The 26184-nt window shown below is 53.0% G+C and overlaps 1 protein-coding gene across 1 annotated transcript in view; it reads left to right on the top strand.

The window, feature by feature from the left end:
* The first annotated feature begins 474 nt into the window (after positions 1–474).
* The window catches only part of DAB2IP (DAB2 interacting protein), a 226937-nt gene continuing 201227 nt past the window's right edge, over positions 475–26184 (top strand). Inside the window, exon 1 of the mRNA XM_011989482.1 lies at positions 475–820. Coding sequence (XP_011844872.1) covers positions 776–820 — 45 coding nt within the window. The 5' untranslated portion in view covers positions 475–775. The remainder of the gene's footprint in view (positions 821–26184) is intronic.

Raw genomic sequence — 26184 nt, 5'->3', positions numbered from 1 at the left:
GGAAGCCTTCCCTGACCACCTCTTCCATCCTGGTGAGGTGCCCCTTCTGTGTGTTCCTGCAGCTCTTGTATCACACACTGTGCTGCAATGACCTGTTTTCCTGTGAGCTCCAAGAAGCCAGGCACTGTGCCTCGCTCCCTGCTGCAAACTCAGCACCGGGCACGGTGTCTGGTGCCGACTAGATGCTCAAAAAATATTTAGTGACTAACTGAATGGATGGATGAGTCAATTTCTGCATCCCCCACACTGCGGGAAATGTCTGTAGAACAGATTTGAGTGGGAGGTTCCAGCAGGGCCTGGGAGAAGCCCCTGGGGTTTGGGCACTAGGGGTAAACAGAGCAGACCCCCCAACCCCTCCCCTGGAGGGTTGGGCTCCCTGCGTCCTGCAAACCCCCTGGGCCCCAGAGGCGGCTTCCAGATGCTAAGCCCATCTCAGCCTCACCTCTTAGCTTTTCCATCTGCACAGCCGGGCCAGATCTCCGCAGCCAGCATCACGGGCAGCCAGGCCAACCGTCCCGGCGTCTTCCTATTTTAGACATCTCACTGCCTCAGTCCCTTCTAATGTTTCCAGTCAGGCTGCGGGGGGAGGAAAAAGAGGTTACTGCTACTTTAAATGTACTGTATGAAGGCGAGGGCTGGAAAGGGGCCTGCTTGCAGGAATACCCAGTCATCTAGTTGGAAAAGCCGCCAGATGGAATACAAAAGGAGGAACCCAGACGCTCATGGAGACAGCCTCGGTTCATAAATCAGGTGGGGCCAGGGGCTGGGGGCCCACATGCCATGGAGCCCGACTCCCTCCTGGACCAAGACGACTCCTACGGTAAGACGGTGCCGGCAAAGTGCAGAGTTGGGGGTTTCAGCCTCTCTGCTCAACGGACTGTTCTCTGCTATAGGAATCTGAGTTGAAGCAGGGAGGCAGTCAGGCATCTGGGCACTGTCTGGTCTTGGGACCCATGGGTGGGCATGGATGCCTTGGGTTATGAGGCTCAGGGCTGGAGGGTCCCTGGAGTGGGCAGCCCCTCAGACTCCAGGCATTGACAAGGTCCAGGGGAGGGAGAGAGAGTTTCTCAGTTGCTTCTGTTTTGCTCTTGGCCAAGAAGGAAACGAAGGAAGTTTTGCAGCCCCCCTGCCTGTCTGCCTGCCTCGTTGTTCGCCAGGCCTGCCCTGTGCTGTGGGGAATTCAATTAGTGCGATCCTACGATAAATATAGATGGAAGAGGCAACAGGAACATACCTTGTAATTAAAGGCCGGGGCTCATGCTGAAAGCACTCCCCGTGTGACAGGGCCCCAGTGGCTGCCACCGGGGAGCTGCCCCTGTGCAGCTGCCCAGGCCACTGGAAGCCCTGCATGCATTATTGGGAAAAAGTTGCTTGGGACAGAGACCATGCAGAGTATGGAACAGGGATTTATAAGACTCGGAAGGGTTCCTTCGTGGCGGTTTCTGCGGGCCTGGGGCTCCAGGGATGCAGTAACTCAGCTCCTGCACTGCTCAGCCTGGCCAGAGAGCTCACTTTTGGCTGGGATGCCCAGCACAGCCTGGCTGTCTCTGGACAATCAAGGAGGGATGCAGGAGTGCAAAAGTGTGGCCGAGGGACCAAGGCTGGGCATGGGGAGGGGGGTGGGGCAGCAGGTTTTAGGACTCAGCAGGGAGAAGGCCTGTTGGCCTCGGAAGAGGTGGTAATTGCAGGGCGACCTCATCCCAGCTTGGGTCAGGTCAGCCTTCCAGGGGCTCAGGTCCTCCTGAGACCACAGTTCTACTAAGAAAACCAAGCTCTTGTTTCTCTGGACATTCCCCGATTACATCCAGGCCTGGCTGCCTGGCACAGATCCAAGGCCAAATTTCCTTCCTCCTGCAGGAGCTCAGCCCTTTCCAAGGAGAGGGTCCCTTTGCCACGTTTGGAGCTGCAGCCCTCAGGGAAGCTTGGCAAGGCGTAGCCCACAGACCTGGCATCTTTGGGCATTCGGTGGTGGGGGGCAGTTGATGCATGCAGAGTGACCTCCGTGCGCCAAACCCCGTGTCAGGGTCAGGGGTGTGTAGGAATGAGGAACTCAGTCCTAACAAATAATTGGTGCTTAGTGAATGGAAGGAGGAGAAGAGAAAGGGAGGAGAGTGGGAAAAAATAGGGAGAGCAGCCCTTGGCCTGGAAGAGCTCCCAGTATGGAATGGGAGACAGACAAACAATCCCAGACTAAATTCAGAGTGATGCGGTCCTTGGGGAGGCGAGGGGCAGACAGCCTGAGGGTGTGGGACAGGCCTGCCTGCCTCCAGAGCTATTCACTGAAAGCATGGCATAGGGATGGGTATCGGCTCATTGGATGTATGGATGCTCCCCTAGGGAGGGCATTGACCTTTGAAGAGGCAGACAAGCGGGTGGGGAGGACCAGCCCCAGCCAGGGATATCTCAGGAGCCCACAGCCCCCACTTGCTGTCCTCCAGATTTGCTAGTAGCAGCCTCTGGGCTGGGCAAGGCTGGAAACTGAGGCTGCCTCCACCCTCACAGAAAGACCCTGTGCACAATCAACTCCTTGTCCTGGCCTGTCACGAGGCCGGTTGCTGATCTCCTGGAAGCTAGCCAGGCAGGGAGGTAAGGGATTCAAGAGGAAGAGGAAAGGGACAGAGGGGGCCTTAGGAAAGGGACGAGCAGGCATGGAGTGGAGCCCAGGCTCTCTCTGGGAGCAATCCCAGGCCCAGCTGGAGAGGAGTCCAGCTTTTCCAGCCAAGGTCTCCCACCCAGCCAGTCTCAGGGGTCCAGGGCTGAAGGAGGCCATCCTGGGTCAGGGCAGCACAGGAAAACTGTGGTCTCAGTGAGTCACTTCCCCAGTCTGAGCCCTGGTTCTACATTCGTTCATTTAACAATTACTTTCAGGTTCTGGACTGGGCTTTGGGGTTCAAGAACAAATCAAACCTTGTGACATTCCTAGGCTAATCTGAGAGAGAGGCAGGTGCTCTGATGGGGGAAGTCAAGGCACGTGGAAGCCCTAACCCCATACTTGGATTCCAGAAAGACGCCACTGAAGAAGTCAATGATTCCCTCTATATTGGTCAGCTCAGGCTGCTGTAACAAAATAGACAAAGTGACTCACACAACAAAGTTTTCAGAAACAGAAATTAAAGCAGAAGCCTGGGCGCAGTGGCTCACGCCTGAAATCCCAGCACTTTGGGAGGCGGAGGCAGGTGGATCACTTGAAGTCAGGAGTGTGAGGCCAGCCTGGCCAATACGGTGAAACCCCATCTCTACTAAAAATACAAAAAATTAACCAGGCGTGGTGGTGCGCGCCTGTAATCTCAGCTACTCGGGAGGCTGAGACATGAGAACCACTTGAGCTCGAGAGGCAGAAGCTACAGTGAGCCAAGATCATGCCGCTGCACTCCAGCCTGGACGACAGAGAGCAAGACTCGGTCTCAAAAATAATAACAACATTTTGCAATGATGTGATCAAATGTCACTGTAGCCTTGAACTCCTAGGCTCAAGGGATCCTTCTGTCTTAGCCTCCTGAGTAGCTGTGACTACAGATGCATGCCACCACACCCCACTAATTAATTTTTTTGTGTGGAGATGGGGTCTTGATATGTTGCTCAGGCTGGTCTAGAACTGTTGGGCTCAAGCAATCCCAATGCCTCAGGGTCCCAAGTGCTGGGATTATAGGCGTGAGCCAAAGCAGTCAGCCCTTTTCTCTCTCTCTCTCTCTTTTTTTTTTCTTTTCTTTTTGAAATGGGGTCTTATTCTGTCACCCAGGCTGGAGTGCAGTGGTGAATCACGGCTCAGCTGCAACCTCCACTTCCCAGGCTCAATCTATCCTCCCACCTCAGCCTCCCGAGTAGCTGGGACCACAGGTGCACATCACCATGCCCAGCTAATTTTTTGTATTTTTGGTAGAGACAGGTTTTCGCCATGTTGCCCAGGCTGGTCTCAAACTCCTGAGCTCAAGTGATCCACCTGCCTCAGCCTCCCAAAGTGCTGTGATCCTTTTGTCTCTTCTTATAAGGACACTAATCCTACTAGGGACCCATCCTTATGACCTCATTTAACCTTAATTACTCATTAGAGGCCCCATTTCCAAACAGAGCCACATTGGGAGTTCAACATATGACTTGAGGGTAGGAGGGATACACATGTTCAGTCCACCACACTCTCCTTTTTTTATTGAGACAGGGTCTCTCTCTGTCACCCAGGCTGGAGTGCAGTGGCATGATCACAGCTTACTGCAGCTTCAAACTCCTGGGTGTAAGCAATCCTCCTGCTTCAGCCTTCAGAGTAGCTGGACTACAGGCGCGCACCACCATGCCTGGCTAATTTTTGTAGTCTTTGTAGAGGCAGGGTTTGCCCATGTTGCCCAGGCTGGTCTCAAACTCCTGGGATCTCGCAATCTGCCCACCTCGGCCTCCCAAAGTGCTGGGATTACAGGCATGAGCCACAGTGCTGGCCTGGCTTCTGGGACAGGGTGCTCTGGAAGTTTCCTCCCGTTCTCTCTGGCTGGCCCCTTCTCCTGGGGCTCTCTTTCCTGCTGCTGCCCACAGGGTCCCTTCGCCAGGGCCTGCCTCCTCTGCTCCTTCATGATTGAACTATTCCTCCCTCACCCCTCACTCCCTCGCTTCCAGCCATCGGATCTGACCTTCCTCATGTCCCCAAGCTGAGTCTCCCCTCAGGGCCTTTGGGCACCCTTCCTGTTTCTCTTCCCTAAGCTAACTCCTCCTCCTCTTCCCAGTATCAACTGAAAAGTCACCTCCTCAGAAAAGCCGTCCTTAAACCATGTTCCCCCAATGCATCAAATGAGACTCACTTTCACAGCCCTACTTTTCCTTTACGGACGTGTTCATATGTGCGCTACACATTATTGCATGCTGATATGTTTCACCTGCGTCTCCCACGAGTCTCTAAGCTCTCTGGATCCCCAGAGCATAGTTCTCCACCTGTCAGGTGTAAGCATCCAACAAATGCTTGTTGAAAGAGTGAGTGAACAAATGCAGTTGGTTCAGGCAAAGAGGCGAGGAAAGGCAATCCAGGGCAGAAGGAACAGCGGGTGAAAAGGCATGGAGACTGGTGATGCTTTAGCGCATTCTCTGATACTTACAATCTCAGCCAGGGGTTGGCAAGCTGAGCTCCTTTAGGGGGCTAGGGAACATTGATGGGGATGGGGAAGGGTTGGGAGCTGCAAGTCTGGGGGTGAGGCTCTGGACACCTCTCCTTGCTTCAAGCTGAGCAAAGCGCCCTTCTGGTGAAGATCCCAGCTCCGATTGCATCTATCAGGTGTTCAGAGGCTGAAAGGGTTTGGCCATGGCATGGTGGGGAATCCGCAGCCACTGGCACTGAAGTTCTGGAGGCCTAAGCCTCTTAGCAGGCAGGACTGAGCAGAGCCCTATTGGGTGGTCTGGCAGTGGGAGCCCCTTAGAGCAAGGCCAAGAAGGGCTCAGACACGGGTGCAGAGAGGAGCAGACACGGGTGCAGAGGTTTGTTTTACAGGACAGTCAGAGGCAGGAAGGTGAGGAGAAGAGGAGAGCTTGGAAACTCAGCACTAACCCCTGCAGAGCCCTTGTGATTGGCCTTAGTTTCCCCAGGTGTAAATTGGGGTGACGGCCAGACAAGATGTGACTGTTCCCCTCTGGTGCCAGCCCCTTGGAGCTGTGTGAAAAGTCCAGCTCAGAGAAGCATGTCCTTTCTGTCTGCCTTGTGATTTCCAAAGAAGGGGGCAAGAGGGAGGCCTGGCAGTGGCCAGCATAAAAGAAAAGGCTCTGCCCTGCAAAATATACTTTCTTCAGGTTCTCTTGGAGTCCTGCTATTTCTCCCACTTCATGGGTACCACCTCCTACCTGTACCCTGCCGACAGCTCCTGGTGCTTCCTCTGCCAGGGTGTATTTTCATTGCCTGCTCACCGGCCTGACTCCCACAGGAGACTATAAGGCCCTTGAGGGCAGGAGCTGTATCTTGTCCGCCACTGGGTTCCCAGGGTGTTGCACAGCACTGGTCCTGAGAAGGCACTCCATACATACTCAGTGGATGAGTGAATGAATGGATGAATAAGTGAGCGAGAGTGAGTGAATTAATGAGTAGCATGAGCTGGATCCTGCCCTTAACTTGCTCCGCATCCTTAGGCATCCTCCCCGACTCCGGACTTCTGGTTCCTTAGCTGTCAGCTGAGGGCGCTGGGCCCCATGCCCCAAGAGAGCAGGCCTGCATCTCGTCCCAGTTCTCTCTGTTATTGGGTGGCCTGGACAAAGTCCCTGCCCTGACTTAGCCTCAGCTTCCTCATCTGACAAATGGGCAGACTCAGCCCTGTCTTGCCTGTTTTCCTGGTGGTCTTGGAGCTCTGGAGGGGTAAGGAGGCAAAAGAGTGTGAGGTTGGACACCTGTCAGGGGGAGTCTGTGACTCATACAGGAGGGGATTGGGCTCAGATAGCCCGCTGGGATAAACCCTCCAGAAGGGGATGGTTGCTTTGGATATCATGGAGGTGGAGCAGGCAGCTCAACAGCTCAGAACTTTCCATTTCTTCCTGATGACAACCAGCATGGGCATCTACCCCAGGGTTGTTGGGAGATCCCAGCAGAGAAGCAGGTGGATGTGAGCTTGTAAACTTCCAAGTGCTGCTGCTGTAATAACCAGTATCATTCGGTAAGCACCTACTCCATGCCAGGATCCGAAGGCACTTTATCTACACTGTCTTCTGTTTTTGCTTTGTTTGTTTGTTTGTTTTAGAGACAGAGTTTCACTCTTGTTGCCCAGGCTGGAGTGCAATGGCACAATCTCGGCTTACTGCAACCTCTACCTCCTAGGTTTAAGCGATTCTCTTGCCTCAGCCTCCCAAGTAGCTGGGATTACAGGCATGCGTCACCAAGCCCAGCTAATTTTGAATTTTTTGGTAGAGATAGGGTTTTGCCATGTTGGTCAGGCTGGTCTCAAACTCCTGACCTCAGGTGATCCACCTGCCTTGGCCTCCCAAAGTGCTAGGATTACAGGAGTAAGCCACCGTGCTCAGCATTGTTTTGTTTTGTTTTATTTTTGAGATAGAGTCTCACTCTGTCGCCCAGGTTAGAGTACTGTGGCATGATCTCAGCTCACTGCAACCTCCACCTCCTGGATTCAAGAGGTTCTCCTGCCTCAGCCTCCTGAGTAGCTGGGACTACAGGCATGCAACACCATGCACAGCTAATTTTTCTGTTTTTGTAGAGATGGGGTTTTGCCGTGTGAGCCAGGCTGGTCTCAAACTCCTGACCTCAGGTGATCTGCCCACCTCGGCCTCCCAAAGTGCTGGGATTACAGGTGTGAGCCACTGCATCTGGCCTACATTGTCTTCTGAATCCTTGTGATACACTTGGTGGGTTGCTGTTAGCCTCATTTTCCAGATGAGAAAATTGAGGCCCAGGGAGGTTACATGACTGGCCCTGATCACATAGTGAGTGCACTGATTTGAACCCAGCTCGCTCCAGCTACAAAGCCTGATATCTTTATTTTGCTGCAGTCCTGAGAGCCATTGTGTGCCAAAGCTGCCACCTGGAGGCCCCTCTCTGTGCCGGTGGAAAATCCCCTCTCCTGGGGAGCGTTCACTGAAGCAGCTCAGACGTGGCAGGAGCCATGTCAGCTTGGCTGGGCAAGGCGAGAGGCAGACTCAGTTGTGGGTCTGTGATGGTCTAAAGAGAGGACAATTTGAGGCCACAATAGCCTGATGTCATCAGGGGGCCTGACGTCTTGACTCCTTGGGCCTTCCTTTGAGAGGCAAAGGGATTAGCTTCAACTGGTGACAGATAATAATCGTAAAAAGTAATAGCTATGTGTCCGGCCACTGGCCTCCCATTCATCATCTCGCTTCTCCTGCTTAGGCCTGCCCTTCCTCTGAGGCCTCCTCCTGGCTCTGCCACTCGTCTCACTCAACAGGTGCCAGCCAAAGACCTGGGCTCTTGTTGAGCCTCCGTTACCCCATCTGTGAAACTGACACCAGCCTAGCCTGTCTGGAATGGGGAAGGGATGCCAGAATCTAGATTCCTTCCATCTTGTTCAAGGGCTCTGTCCTAGACCAGGCTGCCTGGGTCTCAGAAAAAATCAAAGAAGAGATGCCACATTCATACCTGGAGCCCTTCTAGAAGTGAAAAAATTAGGCCAAGAAGGTAGAGCTGGGGTCCCGTTTATGAGCATTTACTGTGTGCCTGGCTCCCTGCTAAATATTCTCCATCGACTCCTCACAGAGGAAGGAACAACCCCACAGCTCAGATGAGACAATCCAGGCTTAGAAGGGCCCTGCCACACAGCGACTGAGGAACACTTGTGATTCAAACCCAGGACTCCCAGACTCCTGTGCGCTTTCTCCACTTTGGGCTGCTCCCACCACCCCCCTGGGTCTCCTGGTCCCCAATCCAGGGCCCTTTCCCATGCCCAGGGGAGCCTCAGTTCTGCTGGCCAGCCATGCGGGGGGCTTCTGAACTTGCCCAGCTGGGCAGGTGGATGAGTGGTAGAGCCACATGCCCCCTCCCCTTGCCCTGAGACTCTGGGAAGAGGCTCAATCAGGAAAAACAGACAATAAAGAACAAAGAGGCCAGCTCAGGAGAGGCTCCGGTCATTTCCACACACAAGCCTGAGCAACCGGCCTCATAACAAGGTAAGGGGCTGAGGCTGCAGTGAGGGGTGGCGGGTGAGGAGGGAGTCCCTGTGCCTGAAGCTGGGCAGGGAAGAGCCAGGATAAAGCTCAAGAGAGAAGAGTTGGTGTCCCCAGAGAGAGGGACAGGGAAAGGGAGGGAGCACCTGTGTGCATAGGTCGCGGACATTTCACTTCCCATAGGCTCCTGGAGAGCCCCTCCTGAACTGCACTTAACACCCCCAGGCCTGGGCTTCTATCTACTGTGCCTCCATGTGACCTGTGAGCCAGGCCCATTGATTCTCAGAGCCTCAGAGGGATGGGGACCACAGCAGCTATCGCGCAGGGCTCCTCTCTTGAGGACTAAGCAGGATAGATCCTTCCTTCTTCTGTGGTCCTGGACAGCCACTGCCTCAGGCTGGCTCCTCCGCCATGGGACCTGGTGCAGAGTCGCAGATCTTTAAGTCAATCAGTAGCATGATCCGTGTCCCCTAAGCTTTCCTACCACCAAATGTGTTTCTTGGCATATTGTTCAATTCCCATTTTATAGAGGAAGAAACTGACACACTCGCTTGAGTATCAGTCCTTCAAGTAACAGGGCCTGACTCAAGCTCAGGTTGCTGGATGGCTGCCGCAGCCCTCCCTATTCCAAAGAGGCAGGTGGACCCCAAGCATCAGGCCCAGTGTGTCCCCAGCTTCCCCTCACTGGCCTCCCAAGGCTGACTGCAGGACATTCAGAGTCCAGCCCTCTGCTCCCACTGTCCAGTCCATTCCTTCTGCTGGGTGGAATGCCCTGGGCCGCTGAGCCCACCCTGGGTCTTCCAAAGCCAGAGCTGTGGTCCTCCCAGCTGGGATTCCTCCCAAGGTCTCACCTCTGGAAGCCCAGGGAGCTGGAACAAATAGCAAATGGCCAAGGTGTGGGGAGACCCCAGGGGAAGGTTCTCCCGAGGTCCTCGTGTCCATTCCCTGTTACATCATGGGAAGATGGAGGTCAGAGAAGATGAAACCAGGCCTGCTTACAGTCCATGCTACCTCCTAAGAGGTCCAGAGATCCACTCCGACTCTCCATCTCCCAGCCCCCACTTCAGGCCAGGCCTCATCTTGGACACCTGCACAGCTGCTTTGCCTCTTCCTGGGGCTCTCCATCTCTACCTGTCCCCCCAACTCATCCTTCATGTGTAGCCAGAAGGGGCCACACATAGGCATTCAAAAAACTTCACAAGGCCCACCACTGCAGCAGGATAAAATCCAAACTCATTAACAGGGCTTAATGCAGTTCATGGTCTGACCCTGCAGATACATTTCTGCTCTCATCTCCAAGCCACACCCCTCTTTCTTGCCACTCTCACCATCATGAATTAATTTCTGCCTTGAATATGCCTCTGTCTCTCCCTCACCTTTGTACTTGCTGTTACCTCTGCCTAAAACACTCTTTTATCTTAGCCTTCCCTACTACCCCTACAACCTGGTCAATCCTGCCCATCCTGAAGTCTCAGCTCAGGTCACCTCCTCCAAGAAGCCTTCCCTGACTAGCTTATTTGGGCTGACTAGGCTCCCTGGGTTTTCTGCTGCCCCACTGCACTTTGATGAGTAAAGTCCATTTGCATCTCTGAGCTGTGAGCTGCTTGGTGAGCCACAGTGAAAACTTGGAGGGGAGGCTGGGTGGGTAAAGAAAGAAGTCAGGATAACCCTGATCTCTGGCCTGTGTGGCTGGAGATGTTGGTGTCCACACTGACAGGGGAACCTGGGTGGAAGGGCAGATTGTGGGGTGGAAGGGGGAACGATGTTCTGGGCCTGCTGTGTCTGAAGGGCCTGCAGGGCCCTCCAGTGGCTATCTCTAGAGGAGTTGGTGACAGTCACCTTTGAGAGAGGCCTGGATTCCAGAGGGGAGGGAGAGAAGCTGCTGGGGCCTTCCCGGTGTGTGTCAGAACCACTCCCTTTCCCAGGCTTGCAGAAGCCCTTTTTCAACTGCCCAAACAGGGTCCTGTCGCCTCCCCCAGGAAGCCAGCCTGGCCCTGACAAAGCAGTACTCTGTTCTCCCCTTGACCATTACTCGCCTCTGGTCTGAGGACATCTCTTGGACTCTGCCTTAGAGATGTCCTCTTCAAAGTGGGAGCCACATCCCTCCATGTCTTGTAGACTCCGCATCGCCCAGCACAGGGACAGACACAGAGAAGAAGCTGCATGGACAAGGAGCCCTGCCCCCTCCCCTGGACAGAGCCCCAGCCAGTGGGATTCTGGAGGAGAGAAAACACAAGCCTGAGGAGCTTTGGGTGAGATTGTCTCGGGAGAGCGGGGAAAGAGGCGGGTGGAAGGGGGGTGGATTTCTGTCCAATCTGGAAGCAGGTGCTGGATGGCCGGATCACCAGCACCCCAGGCTCGAAGCATTCCAGCCGGTGACCTACATTCCCAGGGCGCCTCTGTGTTGCCCACACGGGCAGGCGTGCGTGAGTGCAGGAGCTCCACGGTGTGCCTGCCAGTGGGCCTCTGTCTCGGCAGGCTGTCTCCTCAGGAGCCCGTGAGTGAGCACGTGAGAGCGTGGGGCCCACACTCCCGCTCTGGGGTTCCACAGACACTGCACCAGAAAGAGTCGGTCCGTGCCCCAGAAAAGCCAGTGCCAGGGACTGCAAGAACAGACATGGCTGGGGGTGCCTGTGCCACCTGCAGCCCTGCCCAAGACCCTCTTTCTCTCCTCCCATGCTGTCTCTGTGACAAATGGCCTCACACTGCCCTTTGCTGATGGTGGGGTGTTAGGCATGGAAAATGGAGGACACAGCTCTTAGGTGGTGGTGGAGGGCAGGGTCCTCAAACCACAGCCCGAGGGAGCCAGACGGCAGCCAGAGGTCAATAGGGCAGGTGGTTCAGCAGAGGGAGCAGGCACCGGACTCTAGGCCCTGCAGCCCGAGGTCAGAGCATCACTCAGGGGTCCTCAGGGACTGTCCCAGGTTGGGATTCTCCTGCCCCCAGGCGGGGGTAGAGGTGGAGATCCCTCCCTCCTGGGAAGGCCTGTCCTTGGCTGAGAAGCTAAGCTGACTCTATGGCCCTGAAGCCAAGGCACCAGGGAATCTGGGGGGTGGGTGCCCTGCTCAGAAGACCCTTTAGTCTCTCATTTGCTAGTTCTGTGGTGGGTGGGGTAGGGGTGGCTGTCCCCCAACCCCTTCTGAGCCTCTTCTTTCAGATTTGGTCCCTGACAGCAGGGAGGGGTTGGGCAGTCCTTTCAGAGGCTCTCTCTAGGTCTATCTCTGTCTCGTTTTGTCTCTGTCTTTCTGTTTCTCCGTCTCTGTTCCTATCTCTCTGTCTTTCTGTCTCAATCATCTCTATATCTCTCTCTCTCTATCTCTGCCTCTCTCTCTCTTTCTCCCTCCTGCTGGGCTCTCCCTGCTCCCCACTTCCCCTCCTCTCCTGCTAGTGACTCCTGCAAACTTCTCCCTCCCCAGCAGAATGGGGTCCGCAAAGACTTAGCCGAGGGCCTACTGTGCCCGGCAGCAAGAGAGAGGTGAGGCTCAAGCGCCCGACAGCTTCTCCGGGGCCCTGCCAAGCTCCAGGGGATTTTTGCTTCAGTTCTCCTCTCCCTCCGTCAATTCCCCAGCTGAGGCCAACCTTGCTCCCTGGGCTCTGCATCTCCTGCCCACCCTCCTGCCTGTATGAGGACCCCCTTGCTGGGCCTTTCTCCAGCCCTGCAAAGAGCCCAAGTCTCTCCCATCCCATCCCATCCTCACTGCCTCATCCTGTCTGGCCCATGTCCTTCTTCTTTCTTTTTTCTTTTTTTTTTTTTTTTGAGACGAAGTCTTGCTCTGTCACCCAGGCTGGAGTGCAGAGGCACGATCTTGGCTCACTGCAACCTCCGCCTCCCAGGTTCAAGCTATTCTCCTGCCTCAGCCTCTCGAGTAGCTGGGATTACCAGCCCATGTTCTCCTGATCTCTGCTTCCCCACTGGCATCGTGCAACTCGACACCACTCCCTGCCTCAAAGCTGCTCTGACCGGGCCCACCAATGGAATACCAACTGCAGAATCCATGGCTTTCTCTTGGGGAGTCATCTTACAGTCCTCTCCGCGGAGGCTCTGGTGGGGGGTAGGTCAGGGCAGGGTGCCTGGAACCCCACACCATCAGATCTCTGCCCCTCACCAGCGGAAATGATGTTCTCTGAATCTCGGTGTTCCCACGTGTGAGATGGGATGGTTACCCTGGTACTCCTCTCACAGGTTACTGAGAGGAGTAACAGTGTTCATGCTTATTTTAAAAATTATGAGAACTGTCCTAGCAGAGAATGAGGCCTCAGTTGATCCTGGCTGTTGTTATAATCATTTGTGTTTACCATTGCTTGAATCTCTCACCAACCCACCCCCACAACGAGGACCCCACCGTCTCCTCTCCTGGCATTCCTCTCGCCTCTCTCTTCATCCCTTCTCGGTCTTTCCTGCAGGCTCCCAGCTAAGCCACCAGGTGCCCAGGCCAGGCCCTCTGCAGTCCCCACCGTCCCTCCTCACATCTGTGTGTCCTCATACCCCTGCCCATGGCAGGACCAAGTCCACCTCTGCCACCTGCACCTTTGCCAGCCCCTACCTGGACCTTCTGCCTTGCCAGTACCACCCAGACCAGGGGGCCTCCCTAACATAGGCTCAATACCCTCCTCCTCTGTGCCCCTGACCGGTTCTGCTAAGGGCTCTGGGGGCAGCCCTGTCACACCTTATGGCCTTGTTCATCAATCTGTCAGTCCACGCACCTGTCTCTGCCACACACCTTGGAGCTTCATCTTTGTGGCCCCAGCACTTTCTGCTGCATATTTGTTCAATGAATAATGAATGAATGAATGACTCGATGCAAGTGAAAGTACTTTGCAAGCTATAAAGCGCTTTTCCAATCAATGCAACACATAGTGGCGTATTAAGGAGCACTCAAAGCCTCCCGCAGGACTTGGCCTCACCTTGCCCACTGCACCTGGGTGGGGGGAGGGAGACCTGAATCTTCCAGAAAGTTCTAATCCTTGATATGCCTCAGGATCATTCTGGGTAGGAACAATGCCCAGCCTTACCCTAGAGATTTGGATTCAGTTTAGTCTAGAAGGGGCCTGGATATTGGAATGTCTACAACCCTCCTTCTTTTTTGCCTCCTCCCTTGCCCCACCAGGTGACTCTAAGGGGCAGCTGCTGGAATTGGAGGAGGACTGTTGGAGCCCTGGTCTTTGTTCACTGCCCAGGTTCACTTCTTTTAATTTGTGCCTTCTCTGTGCCAGCTCCATGCTGGGTGCTAGAGGGGAAGCATGCACCCAGGAAAGCATGAGGCTGGATCTCTGCCTTAAGGAATCGCTTAGAATAGGCACTCAAGGCTACAGTGACATCCCATGGTGGGGAGGCCTCTGGGGGTAGGTGGGAAGGAGAAGATGCTGACCTTTAAGATAACCAGAGACCTAAGGCCAGGTACAGTGGCTCGTGCCTGCTATTCTAGCACTTTTGAGAGGCCAAAGGAGGAGGATCGCTTGAGGCTAGGAGACCAGCCTGGGCAACATAGGGAGAGCCCATCTCTAAAAACAAAGCAAAACAAAACTCCAGAGTTTGGCTTGGTGGATGGAGGTAGTGAACAGGCAGAGGGAACCACAGAGGAAAGGCCTGGAGTTGAGAACTACAGAGTAGCCCATCTAAGAACTTTTATTTATTTATTTATTTATTTATTTATTTATTTATTTATTTAGAGACAGAGTCTCGCTCTGTCGCCCAGGCTGGAGTCCCGTGGCGGGATCTCGGCTCACTGCAAGCTCTGCCTCCCGAGTTCACACCATTCTCCTGCCTTAACCTCCCGAGTAGCTGGGACTACAGGCGCCCGCCACCACGCCCAGCTAATCTTTTTGTATTTTTAGTAGAGACGGAGTTTCACCGTGCTAGCCAGGGTGGTCTCGATCTCCTGACCTCGTGATCCGCCCGCCTCGGCCTCCCAAAGTGCTGGGATTACAGGCGTGAGCCACCGCGTCTGGCAGCCCATCTAAGAACTTTGAGTGATTCAGTGAGGCTGCCCCCCAAAATCCAGGTGGGCAGGCCTGGAGAGGTCGGCCGGGCTGGGGTAGTGGCCTCAAATACCGGGATCAGGAGATTGGGCTTTATCTTGCACCTGGAGGAGCCCTGAATAGTTTCAGGCAGGGAGGAACAGGGTTGTGCTGCGTCTCCCTGGAATTCCTAAGACCCAAACCACCCCTGAGCCAGCTCAGGTGAGGCTGGGTGGCTGCCCACCTCTGGGAGCTCACAATCCCAGCAGGAGAAGCCTAGCCCAAGGAGGGAGGCCAAGAAGACCCAGAGCCAAGGGGGCAGTGGGTTCCTGGACTGGCTACCCCCGACCCCAGGCCTGCTCAGCCTCCAGTTCTCTATCTAGTGGCATTAAAGGTCTCCATGCCCCACTGTCCTTGGCAGCCCAGTGCACGCTCAACTTGTGGGGGAGGAGGAGGAAGACAGCTCTGACTATCTTCTTTGCACCTTGTACCTTCAGGAGGGGAGCCAGCCAGACTCTTAAGGAACAAGAGAAAGGGAAGGGAAAGTGCATGAGCATTTTGTGCTGGAGCTCATAGAACTCTGGTTGGAAAATGTAGCCCCATTTTACGGGGAGGAAACTGAGGCACACAGAGATTTGTGATTTGCCCCTGGTCGTACTACCAGGAAGTGGCAGAGTCAGGATTTGAACTCTGGTTCTGCTGGCTTCAAAGCCTGCGTGCTTCCCACTGTGTGCATCCCTGCTCTGAGTCTGCACTGAGCAGCCCAAGTGCCTAGTCCTGCTCCAGGGAGAGGCAGACGAGGCTGTGTGAGAGCTGCAAGGAGCCTGGGGTCTCTGCTCACCTCAGCAGTCTCAGTAGAGTAGGCAGGAGCCATGGGAGAGATTTGAGCAGAGGAGGGACAGGTCCAAAGCTGCAGCCAGAAATCGCCTGTGCTCCAGCCCCCGTCCCCAGCCCCTCAATGCCAACTCCCCATCCTTCAGCTGACCCCGGGCTCATTAAGTGCTAGGAAACCCCACCAGCAGCGGGTGCAGGGCTGAGGGCCAAGCTGCCAGTTGGAACAAAAGAGCTTGTGTTTGGCGATAGGACCTCCCCCTCCTTCACCACAGTGGGGGGCTGTGGGGGGAAGTGAGGACAGTCATCTGGGGCCAAGAGGGGCTGCAGGGCTGGGGAAGGGGCTTGTCAGAGCCAGGATTCAGATAGAAAGGGCTGAAAGGGGGTTGGAAGCTAATCTGCCTGAGCATCTCAGCACAAACGGGCCATTTTCAGAGGGCCCAGAAATCAAAACATCCCAGCTAGGGGAGAGCAAGCTTTGAACTTTTCCTGACTCATGGTCCTGGGGGTGAAGAGCTCAGGGACTGCCTTGAGGTGGGGGCCAGGCCAGGGTGGGATGAGCAGCCGGCAGCCCAAAGCCCCCTTCCTTCTGTCCCCATGCTGAGTCTCAGAGGGAACCAGGGCTGCTCAGAGCATTCAGAGGAGGGTGCAGGCTGTGGGGGGTGAGAAGGGAAGGGAAGCCCCATTTTCACTGTCTCCCCACCTCCAACTGTGGGCAGCCAGGTGCACTTCTACAATACAGTTCTGGCCCCACATGCCCTGCTGCAAACCTCCACTGGCGCCCCCGTAACCCTCAGGATCTATTCCCAGCTCTGGAACAGCCTCTCCAGACCCCTGGCCACCGGCGCCCTGGGCAACTTACCATGTCCCACTCCTGATAGCCCCCCAATGACCACTTTATGCTTCAGCCAAATCTAGCGATTGACAGCTCCTCAAACGCTTGGGCTGGCTAAGCCTCCGCGGTTTCCATGCCTCTCTTCTGAGCCGGAAACACCTAACTCCTCCCTGCCTGCATTCATTCCCACCCCACAAACGGGACAAACTCCTACTCACCTGCTGGTGCCCCTTTGCTCACCACTGCCTCCAGAAGCCTTCCCAGCCCCTGTGACTGAGTTCTTAGTGCAGTGGTGGCCACAGTCACTGCAGGATGCAGCTGTCTCCAGGTGAAGGCTCTGCCCTGGGGGCAGCCCTCATGTTTATCTCATTCCCCTGTAGCCTTAGGCTTGGGACAGAAAGCTTGAGACCAGCAACCAGTCAGCATTTGTTGAAAGATGAAGGGGAAGGGGAAGGAGCAATGAAAACAGAACAAAACAAAACATATTTTTAGAAAAGGGAGAAGCTGGCCAGCTGTAGTGGCTCATCCCTTATCCCAACACTTTGGGAGGCCAAGGTGGGTGGATCACTTGAGGTCAGCAGTTCAAGACCAGCCTGGCCAACATGGCAAAACTCCGTCTTTACACAAAATAAAAAAAAAATTAGTTGAGCATGCTGGCAGGTGTCTGTAGTATCCCAGCGACTTGGGAGGCTGAGGCAAGAGAATTGCTTGAACCTGGGAGGCGGAGTTTGCAGTGAGCTGAGATCACACTGCTGCACTCCAGCCTGGGCAACTGAGTGAGACTCTGTTTAAAAAACAAAAAGGAAAAGGGAGAGGCCAAGAAAGAGAAAACAAAATGGTAACAGGGGTAGGGGAGTAGCCAACTCTTCTGGCCACTGAGGAACGTGCCAGAACAAACAGACGGCACACCCTGAGCATCAGAGCAGATACCATTTCTCTGTGGCAAGACCCCTGGACAGCTCAGTGCCCCAGAGGCAGGGTCCTGGGCACAGGCTGGCTTTGCTGGCAGGCCCCTCTACAGTTTAGCCAACAAGGCAGGACAGGTGTTGGGGGGATGGGTGGGGGGGTCCCAGGTGGGCATTTAGCTGCCCACATAGCACTTTGGGCATCACCTGCCATCCGTGGATCCTAGATTCCTGTCTCTAAGAGCCCCAAGAGCCTATAGGCTCTGTCTAGGCCAGTGGTTTTCCTGTCATGTCCAAGGAGAAGCTCAGAAGTTGGCATGTAGGAGACACTTTCTTCCTTGAACCCAACTTGGACTAGAGCAGCTCACTGGCATCTGATACAATACAAACATTGACGCTGGGCATGGTGGTTCATGCCTGTAATCCCAGCACTTTGGGAGGCCAAGGCGGGCGGATCACAAGGTCAAGAGTTTGAGACCAGCCTGGCCAACATGGTGAAACCCTGTCTCTACTAAAAATACAAAAAATAGCCAGGCGTAGTGGTGCATGCCTGTAATCCCAGCTACTGGGGAGGCTGAGGCAGCAGAATCGCTTGAACCTGGTCCTGCAGAGGTTGCAGTGAGCTGAGATCCTGCCACTGCACTCCAGCCTGGGTGACAGAGTGAGACTCTTCTTCAAAACAAACAAATAAATGAATTCTTTTTTGAGATAGATTACAGGTGTAAGCCACCATGCCCAGCCTCAAAATAATAACAATAACAATAACAATAATAATAATAATAATAGTAGTACAAATGTTGGGCTTGCCTGAACATTTTCATTTAAATGAGGGTTCTGGGTCACTTGAACCCAGGAATTTGAGGCTGCAATGAATTATAATGTGATCACACCACTGCACTCTAGACAGGGCAATAGAGCAAGACCCTGTCTCTAAAAAATAAATAAATAAATAAATAAAATGAGAGCTCCATGGCTTAAGTAGTTTAAAGAACACTGGTCTAACCTCTTCCCCTTGTAAAGATTGGAAGACAAGGCCTAGAGACAAATAGGTTTCATCCTAAGTGCCCAGGGAGGACAGAGTGACAGAGCTACCTCTAGCTCCTGGCCCCTCCTGCTGGACCACACAGCCCTCTGTTGAAAGTATAAACATATGAGGGAAAGATCAGGAATCTGAAAGTAGGTTTTGTTGGGTAACAGGGAATAGCAACAAAGGACACTTGGTTTCTGCAGCAAGGGGTGGGAAGTAGAAAAGAGGACCAAAGTGGGAAGCGGGGCACAGAGTGGCTGGAGAGGGGTTTGTGGGAGGACGATCACCGTGCACTTAGTTAATTAATGATAGCTAGCCTGCTGGCAAAGCCATTCAAAAACACGTCATAAATTTCCCAGCTTTGGACAAGGCAGCCGTAGGTTTATTTTTATTTATTTTTACTTATTTTTAGAGGTGGGGTCTTTCTGCATTTCCCCAGCTGGAGTGCAGTAGCTATTCACAGGTGCCATCCTAGCCAACTGCAGCCTTTGACTCCTGGCCTCAAACTGTCCTCCTGCTTCAGCCTGCTGAGTAGCTTGGACTACAGGCACGTGCCACTGTGCCCAGCAGCACTAGGTTTAGAATCAGAATCTCGGAGTTCAAGTCCCAACTCCTGCATTTATCTACTCACTGCATTGACCTTGGCCAAATCAATGACCTCTTGAGACTCAGTTTCTTCCTCAGTAAAATGCGGCTAACAACACCTCTATCCCAGAGTGTCGAGGGGTCAGTGAGAGCACAGAGTCAAGGCTGAACAATTCCTGGTGGGTTCAGGATTCTTCCTTGCATAGGAACTTGGGGAAGGTTCAAATCCCAGTTCTGCCCCTTACTAGATATGTGATTTGAGGCAAGTTTCTTAACCTCATCTGCAAAATGAGGATAATAGTAGCATTCACCTCCCTCACAGGATGTAATGAGTTGATATGGATTAAAGCACTTAAAACAGAGCTGCACGAGGGTTTGTTATCATTATTTAGACTCTATTAATAACTGCAAAGATTAGGTCTTGCCAAGGAGAGATGGTCAAAATGGAATAAAATAATGCAGATAATTGGCTGGGAGCGGTGACTCACGCCTATAATCCCAGCACTTTGGGAGGCCAAGGCAGACAGATTGCTTTGAGCTCAGGAGTTCGAGACCAGCCAGGGCAGCAAGCTCCCCGTCTCTACAAAAAATACAAAAATTAGCCAGGCATGTGGTGCATACCTGATGTCTCAGCTACTCAGGAAACTGAGGCTGGAGGATCGCATGGGCCCAGGAAACAGGTTGCAGTGAGCTGAGATCATGCCACTGGACTCCAGCCTGGGTGAGGGTTAGGGTTTTTTTGTTTTTTTTTGTTTGTTTGTTTTTTAATAGAACGGGTTAATGAATGGGTGTAAGAAAAATTAGGGTTCTTCCAGGAACCCTAGTTATGGATCTAACTTGACATGGTCCTAACCCATCAGTGTCTTCCAGTCATTCCTCTGGCTGGGAGCCCACCCTGGCTTGCTGTCGCTGGGCCTCTCCCTGCATTCTTCTACACACACGTAGAGGTAGGGTACCATGTCACCTCTAGATGACTTTGAGTGATAAAGAAGTAACTTCAGCCTCCTTGAATTGAATCTTCTATCCAGAACGTGTAACAAACCTGGAAATTGGAATTGCCCTGAAGCTGATTATTTTGGGAGGGCACCTCCTGGCATTAAAACTAAATTAGATCAAGATACCTCTGTTATTAGCAAAATAATTCCCTACGATTACCGAACACAGCCATGAATCCTGATGGCAGATGAACTTCAGGTGACTTATTTGAGACAAGTAACTGTGAAAATCACAGGCTCATCGAATCGCTTCTCTATAGTGTTGCAGTTGGGTAATTGTGGTAATAGTTATAAGAAATCATCCTTTGTGGTCTGGGATCGGGAGGGCTTGAGACAGACACGTGAGTGGCAGATATTACCTGCTTCGAGCTGGAGAGACTGGGCGCCGTGTTTGGGTCCTAAATGGGCCCTTGCAGGGAGCTGGTTTGGCCCCTGTCTACAGGGGAGAAATCTGTTATGCAGCCTGAATTGCAGTGGCCTGGCACTTTGGGAGGCTGAGGCAGGCAGATTACTTGAGCCCAGGAGTTCGAGACCAGCTTGGGCAGCATAGCAAGACTCCCTTCTTTACAAAAAAAATACAAAATTTAGCCAGGCAAGGTAGTGTATACCTTCAGTCCCAGCTACTTGGGAGGCTGAGGTGGGAGGATTGCTTGAGGTGGAGGCTGTAGTGAGCCACGATTGCACCACTGCACTCCAGCCTGGGTGACAAAGCAAAAACAAACAAACAAAAAATTACGGTGGCCTCATTAAGCATCCCTTTTAAGATCATCTTAATACAGGAAACTGAGTTTTTCCAAGTTCCACTGTTGGGTATGGTAATTCCAAGAAGCAAGTTAAAAACTGTAAAAGCAGGCCGGGCGCGGTGGCTCAAGCCTGTAATCCCAGCACTTTGGGAGGCCGAGACGGGAGGATCACGAGGTCAGGAGATCAAGACCATCCTGGCTAACACGGTGAAACCCTGTCTCTACTAAGAAATACAAAAAACTAGCCGGGCGAGGTGGCGGGCGCCTGTAGTCCCAGCTACTTGGGAGGCTGAGGCAGGAGAATGGCGTAAACTCGGGCGGCGGAGCTTGCAGTGAGCTGAGATCTGGCCACTGCACTCCAGCCTGGGCGACAGAGCGAGACTCTGTCTCAAAACAAACAAACAAACAAACAAACAAACAAACAAACAAAAAACAAACTGTAAAAGCTTGGGACCTCTGAGTTGATTTGATTCAGCAAACATGCCTCTGTGCCCACTGGGTGCCAGGCAGTGATCTAGGCACAGTCAGGGAGGGTGCCAGCATTCAAGGGTGTACTTGATGCTTTCTAAACAGTCTCTTGTCCCCTCAGTAACCTGATGAGAGAGACAGTATTGTGCCCATTTTAGAGACAAGGAAATGAAGGCTCAGAGAAGCAAAATAGTGCTACTGCTGCTAATCAGTGGAAATGACTACTTCTAACCACCCACAGGGAATCTAGATCTAGGAGACTTCCTGAAAGAGTGGATTTGGGAGAGTGCAGAGTAGGCAGAGGAAACAGCTTGAGGAAAAAACCCGGAGGCAGGGGATTAAAGTAGAGGTTCAAGAATGGGGTTGAGGCCAGGCACGGTCGCTCATGCCTGTAATCCCAGCACTCTGGGAGGCCGAGGCGGGCAGATTGCTTGAGCCCAGGAGTTCAAGACCAGCCTGACCAACATGATGAAATCCTGACTCTACTGAAAAGACAGAAATTAGCCAGGCGTTGTGGCGCATGCCTATAGTCCCAGCTATTTGGGAGGCTGAAGTGAGAGAATCACTTGAGCCTGGGAGGTTGAGGTTGTAGTGCGCTGAGATCTCACCACTGTACTCCAGTCTGGGCAACCAGAGTGAGATCCTGTCTCAAAAAGGAAAAAAAAAAAAAAAAAAAAGAATGGGGTTGAGAGGGTAGCTGAAGGTCCGGAAACAGAGGGCCTCAAATGACTAAGTGAGGGTTTGGACAATGGGGAGCCACCAGAGGTGGCTGAGTAAAGGAGGAATAAGACGGAAACTGAGAATACCTACCTGGGCGGAAGTGTGGGGGACCCACTGGTAGATAAGGCTCCTTGCAGGGACGGGGCCAGAAGGGGATAAAAAATGGATAGTTTTTTCAGTATAAGTGTGTCCCAAATATTGCACAGGATATACTTATACTAAAAAGAAAAAATTGATTGTTTATATATGATTTATGTTCACCTGCCATCTTGTATTTCATCTGCCAATTCTACCCCCATCTCCTCACATCAGTGCCCAGCTGGGTTCTCTGCCCATGATGACTTTCCCCTGTGGGCACACAGCCTGGTAAACTCCTATCCATGCATTGAAGCCCTGCACGCCTTACCACTGCTGTGGCAATAATTATCATACACTACGGTGATTACTTTCATTGGTAATTGTTTTACTACCTACCCATCCCCTCAGCAGCCAACCTTACTTCTGGCTGCACAGGGGAAAAAAATGTCAAGACTGTGAGTCCCTCCATTTCCTGACCTCCTCGCCACCCCAAGTTGCCTCCAGCTTCTGCTTCTGTCTCAAGACGAGATGGCCTGTCCATCCCTCCTGCGACCTTGTGTGATCCCTTGAGTACTGTACATGTCTCTCACTGGCAGCCCCCAAATCAGACATTCTGCTGGGTCATTCCCATCAGCTGGGCACCTAGCAAGTGTTTCTGGCCCTCCTTATCCCCAGTGGGGTTCCCCAGGAGCAGACTCTGAGAGGTATTCATGCATAGGAGATCCATCAGGGACTGCTCTCAGGCTCAACACCTGTGGAAGGGAAGGGAAGGGGAAGGGAAGGGGAAGGGAGGGGAAGGGAGGGGAAGGGAAGGGAAGGGAGCAGGACTGGGCAGAAGAAGGAATTGAGCTTCCACGCAGTCAGTGCAAGCCTCAGCCCACCCTACACCTGGAGCTGGGATGGCCCTTTAGAGTCATCCTGAGCAGTGCCAAGCTTTTATGACCCTGGGTTGGTGAGTCACTGGATGTAGGACACCCCAGGAAGGAGGTGTTGCCTCCGGGGAGGTGGCTGTCTTCAGCAGAGGCAACCTCCAAAGAGCTAAGCACTGAAGCACTACTTCTAGCAGCCTCCTCATACCTAGGGGAGTGAGACTTTCACTCCTGAAGAGGAGTTCCCGGGGGCACATCACACCCCCTACCCTGCACCAAACCCAAGGCATTCCCCTCCAGCAACCATCCAATCTCTTATCTTCCTTCTGACCTAACCCTTCCTGTCCTCCCTTCCCTGCCTCCTACTCACTCCTCAGATTTTTGTGAAACTCAAGAGTTGGCTCTATCCCTCCCCTGGGGTGATATGATCGGGTCTGTGCTTTGAAACCCTGATGAGGAGAACTGGTAGATGGGGATCCACATGGAGAGGGGCCAGTAAGGTCACCCAATAGCTCCCTTAAGGTCTCTCAGTAGCCTCCTAAAGGCCAAGCTCCTGTGCATGGCATGTAGGGCCCCTCATGGAGCAGCCCTGCCTCTTCTCCTGCCCCCTCTCACGGCTGCTGCCCTCACTTGAGGCTCCAATAATACTTGACTGCATGCTGGCTGTTTCATGGTGCCATGCTTTTTCATGGGTTGTTTCCTCTTTGCCTGGCTAACTTTTCTTTCTTGCTTCCTTAAAGACACACTCAGGTCATCTCCTTGGAAGCCTTTCCTAGAGCCATTGCTGCCCCGCTCCCAAGGCTGGTAGCAGAGCCCCATAGCTGCCACCTCTGTCTCAGCCATTACCAGCAGTGCTCAGTAGCATATGGGAGTGTCCTGCTTGGGGACAACCTGATGACATTGTTACCTGTCTCTTCCCCCTGCATCTGTGTCTCCAGCACCTAGCCCAGAGCCTGGCACAAAAGGAGCCCAATGACATTGACTTAGGCATGTGGGGAATCCACGGACAACCACCTCCCCAGAGGTGACACCTCCTTCCTGGGGTGTCCTACATCCAGTGACTCACCAACCCAGGGTCATAAAAGCTTGGCACTGCTCAGGATGACTCTGAAGGGCCATCCCAGCTCCAGGTATAGGGTGGGCTGAGGCTTGCACTGACTGCGTGGAAGCTCAGTTCCTCCTTCTGCCCAGTCCTGCTCCCTTCCCTTCCCTTCCCTTCCTGGGGTATGAGAGAAACTGTGGAGGTGGAATCGAAGCATCTGAGAATGATTAGACTCAAACAGGGATGTGCCCCCTCAAAACAGGTCTTCCCTGGAAACAGCTGTTTTCCTGTTCAGTATCACCCGGTCCTTCCTCCACGCATGGTATCTGACATCATCTCATTCTCTCTGGGTATTGAATTCTCAATGCCTCAGAAGCAGAAGTGAGGTCTGTGCATTTCTACTGTTTATGCTCCGTGACCGTCATGCCTCCCCACAACACAAATCGGAGATGCTCTCTCCTCCTGGCCCCTCCTTCCCACTCCTCCCCTGTCATTCACGCCATCCCTGCTCCAGGGTCTTGTGGGCCTGGGTCTTCATCCTATGATGCTTCAGTCACTGTGGTTTTGAGTTTCACTTCCATCATCAGGTAAGGACCCACCACCCCTAGCTTATCTGTGAAAAGGGTGTTGTGGTTACAAAACCCATGATCTGGAATCAAATAGATGGGGTTTGAGAACAGGCTCTGTCATCTACATGCTGTGTGATCTTGTGCAAGTTGCTTAAACGCTGAGCCTTAGTTTCCTCATCTGTCAAATGGGAATAGATACTAGAGCCTTTTCAGAGGTAGTCGTAAGAATTAAATGAGAGAGCATCTGGCAAAACATTCAAACTTACATTCACAGCAATGGGCAGAAATGTCCAATAATGATAAACAGAGCCTATTGATGGAGGTGGGCAAGCAGACGTCCTTGCCCACCTCCATCAATATTCAACAAACATTCATTGAGCACCTACTACATGCCCTTGCTGAGGGTAGGAGGAGATATAACAATGAGGAAAGCCAGGTATGCCAGCCCGGGAGCATGACACATCCACTCAGTGACCACACGATGAAGGTGCCATCACCAACTGCAATGAACACCATGAAGGAAAGTGACTTGAGCCATGGGTGTGTCATGTGTGAGGCCAGGGAAGCCTTACCTGAGGAAATGACATTAGGCTTCCACTGGGAGAAGTTAACTGGGTCAAGGAAGGGAAAAACGTGTTCTGAAGAGGGGAACCTGGTATGCAAAGGCTATGTCGTGGCGGGAAGGGTTGCATATCTGAGGATCTGGAAGTTGGCTGGAGTGGCTGAAGGCAGAGAGGGAGGGGGCAGATGGCAAGAGATGAGGCTGGGGCCAGGCATGGTAGCTCACACCTGTAATCCCAGCACTTTGAGAGGCTGAGGCAGGTGGATCACTTGAGGCCAGGAGTTCAATACCAGCCTGGCCAACATAGTGAAACCCTGTCTTTACCCAAAATATAAAAATTAGTTGGTTGCGGTGATGCGTGTCTGTAATTCCAGCTACTCAGGAGGCCAGGCACAAGAGTCACTTAAAGCCCGGAGGTGGAGGTTGCAGTGATCTGAGATCGTGCCACTGCACTCCAGCCTTGGGCAACATAGTGAGACTCTGTTTCCCCCCACCCAAAAAAGAAATGAGGCTGGGGAGGTGGGTAGGATCTGACCACCCAGGATCTGGGAGGCCACATGATAGCAACAATAAATCATTGAAAGCTTTGAACAGAAGTGAGGGTAATATGACCAGATCTGTGCTTTGAAAACCTGATGAAGAGAGCTAGTAGATGGGGACCCACATGGAGAGGGGCCAGGTGGATGCAGGGAACTGGCTCAGTTCTTAGTGAAGTCCAGGCAAGAGACCACAGTGTCTGGACTGGGCTGGAGATAAACATTTGGGAATCGTTTGCATAAGGACAGTGGTTGAAGCCACGGCCTGGGTGTAGTTCAGTTTGCCTGTGGAGAGAGTCTCGAAAAATAAGAGGGACTCAGACCGTGTCCAACTCCAACTTTTACAGCCCAGTGGAGTCAGATGAGGTAGCCAAGGAGGAGTAGTGACCAAGGAACTAGGGGACAAACTGGGAGAGTATGGTAAGATGGAAGGGAACAGAAGTTTCTGTGGGGTTAAGTATTGCCAAGAAAGAGATCAGGTGAGATGGAGTTGGAAATGTATCCTATGGCGTTACCAACAAGGAGGTAATTGGTGACCTTCCTGAGAGCCATTAGGAAAGATTGCAGATCTGGCCAGGTGTCAGTGGCTCACATCTATAATCCCAGCACTTTGGGAGGCTGAGATAGGCAGATCACTTGAGATCAGGAGTTTGAGACCAGCATGGCCAACATGGTGAAACCCCGTCTCTACTGAATACAAAAATTATCTGGGCATGGTGGTGTGTGCCTGTAGCCCCAGTTACTTGGGAAGCTGAGACAGGAGACTCACTTGAACTCAAGACGCGGAGGCTGCAGTGAGCCAAGATTGCACCACTGCACTCCAGCCTAGGTGACAGAGCAAGACTCTGTCTCAAAAAAAAAAAAAAAAAAAAAAA

The sequence above is a fragment of the Mandrillus leucophaeus genome, unplaced genomic scaffold (genome assembly GCF_000951045.1).
Source record: "Mandrillus leucophaeus isolate KB7577 unplaced genomic scaffold, Mleu.le_1.0 Scaffold354, whole genome shotgun sequence".
Lineage (NCBI taxonomy): Eukaryota > Metazoa > Chordata > Mammalia > Primates > Cercopithecidae > Mandrillus > Mandrillus leucophaeus.
The sequence above is the reverse complement of the archived record's forward strand: the minus strand, read 5'-3'. Positions and strand labels throughout refer to the sequence as shown.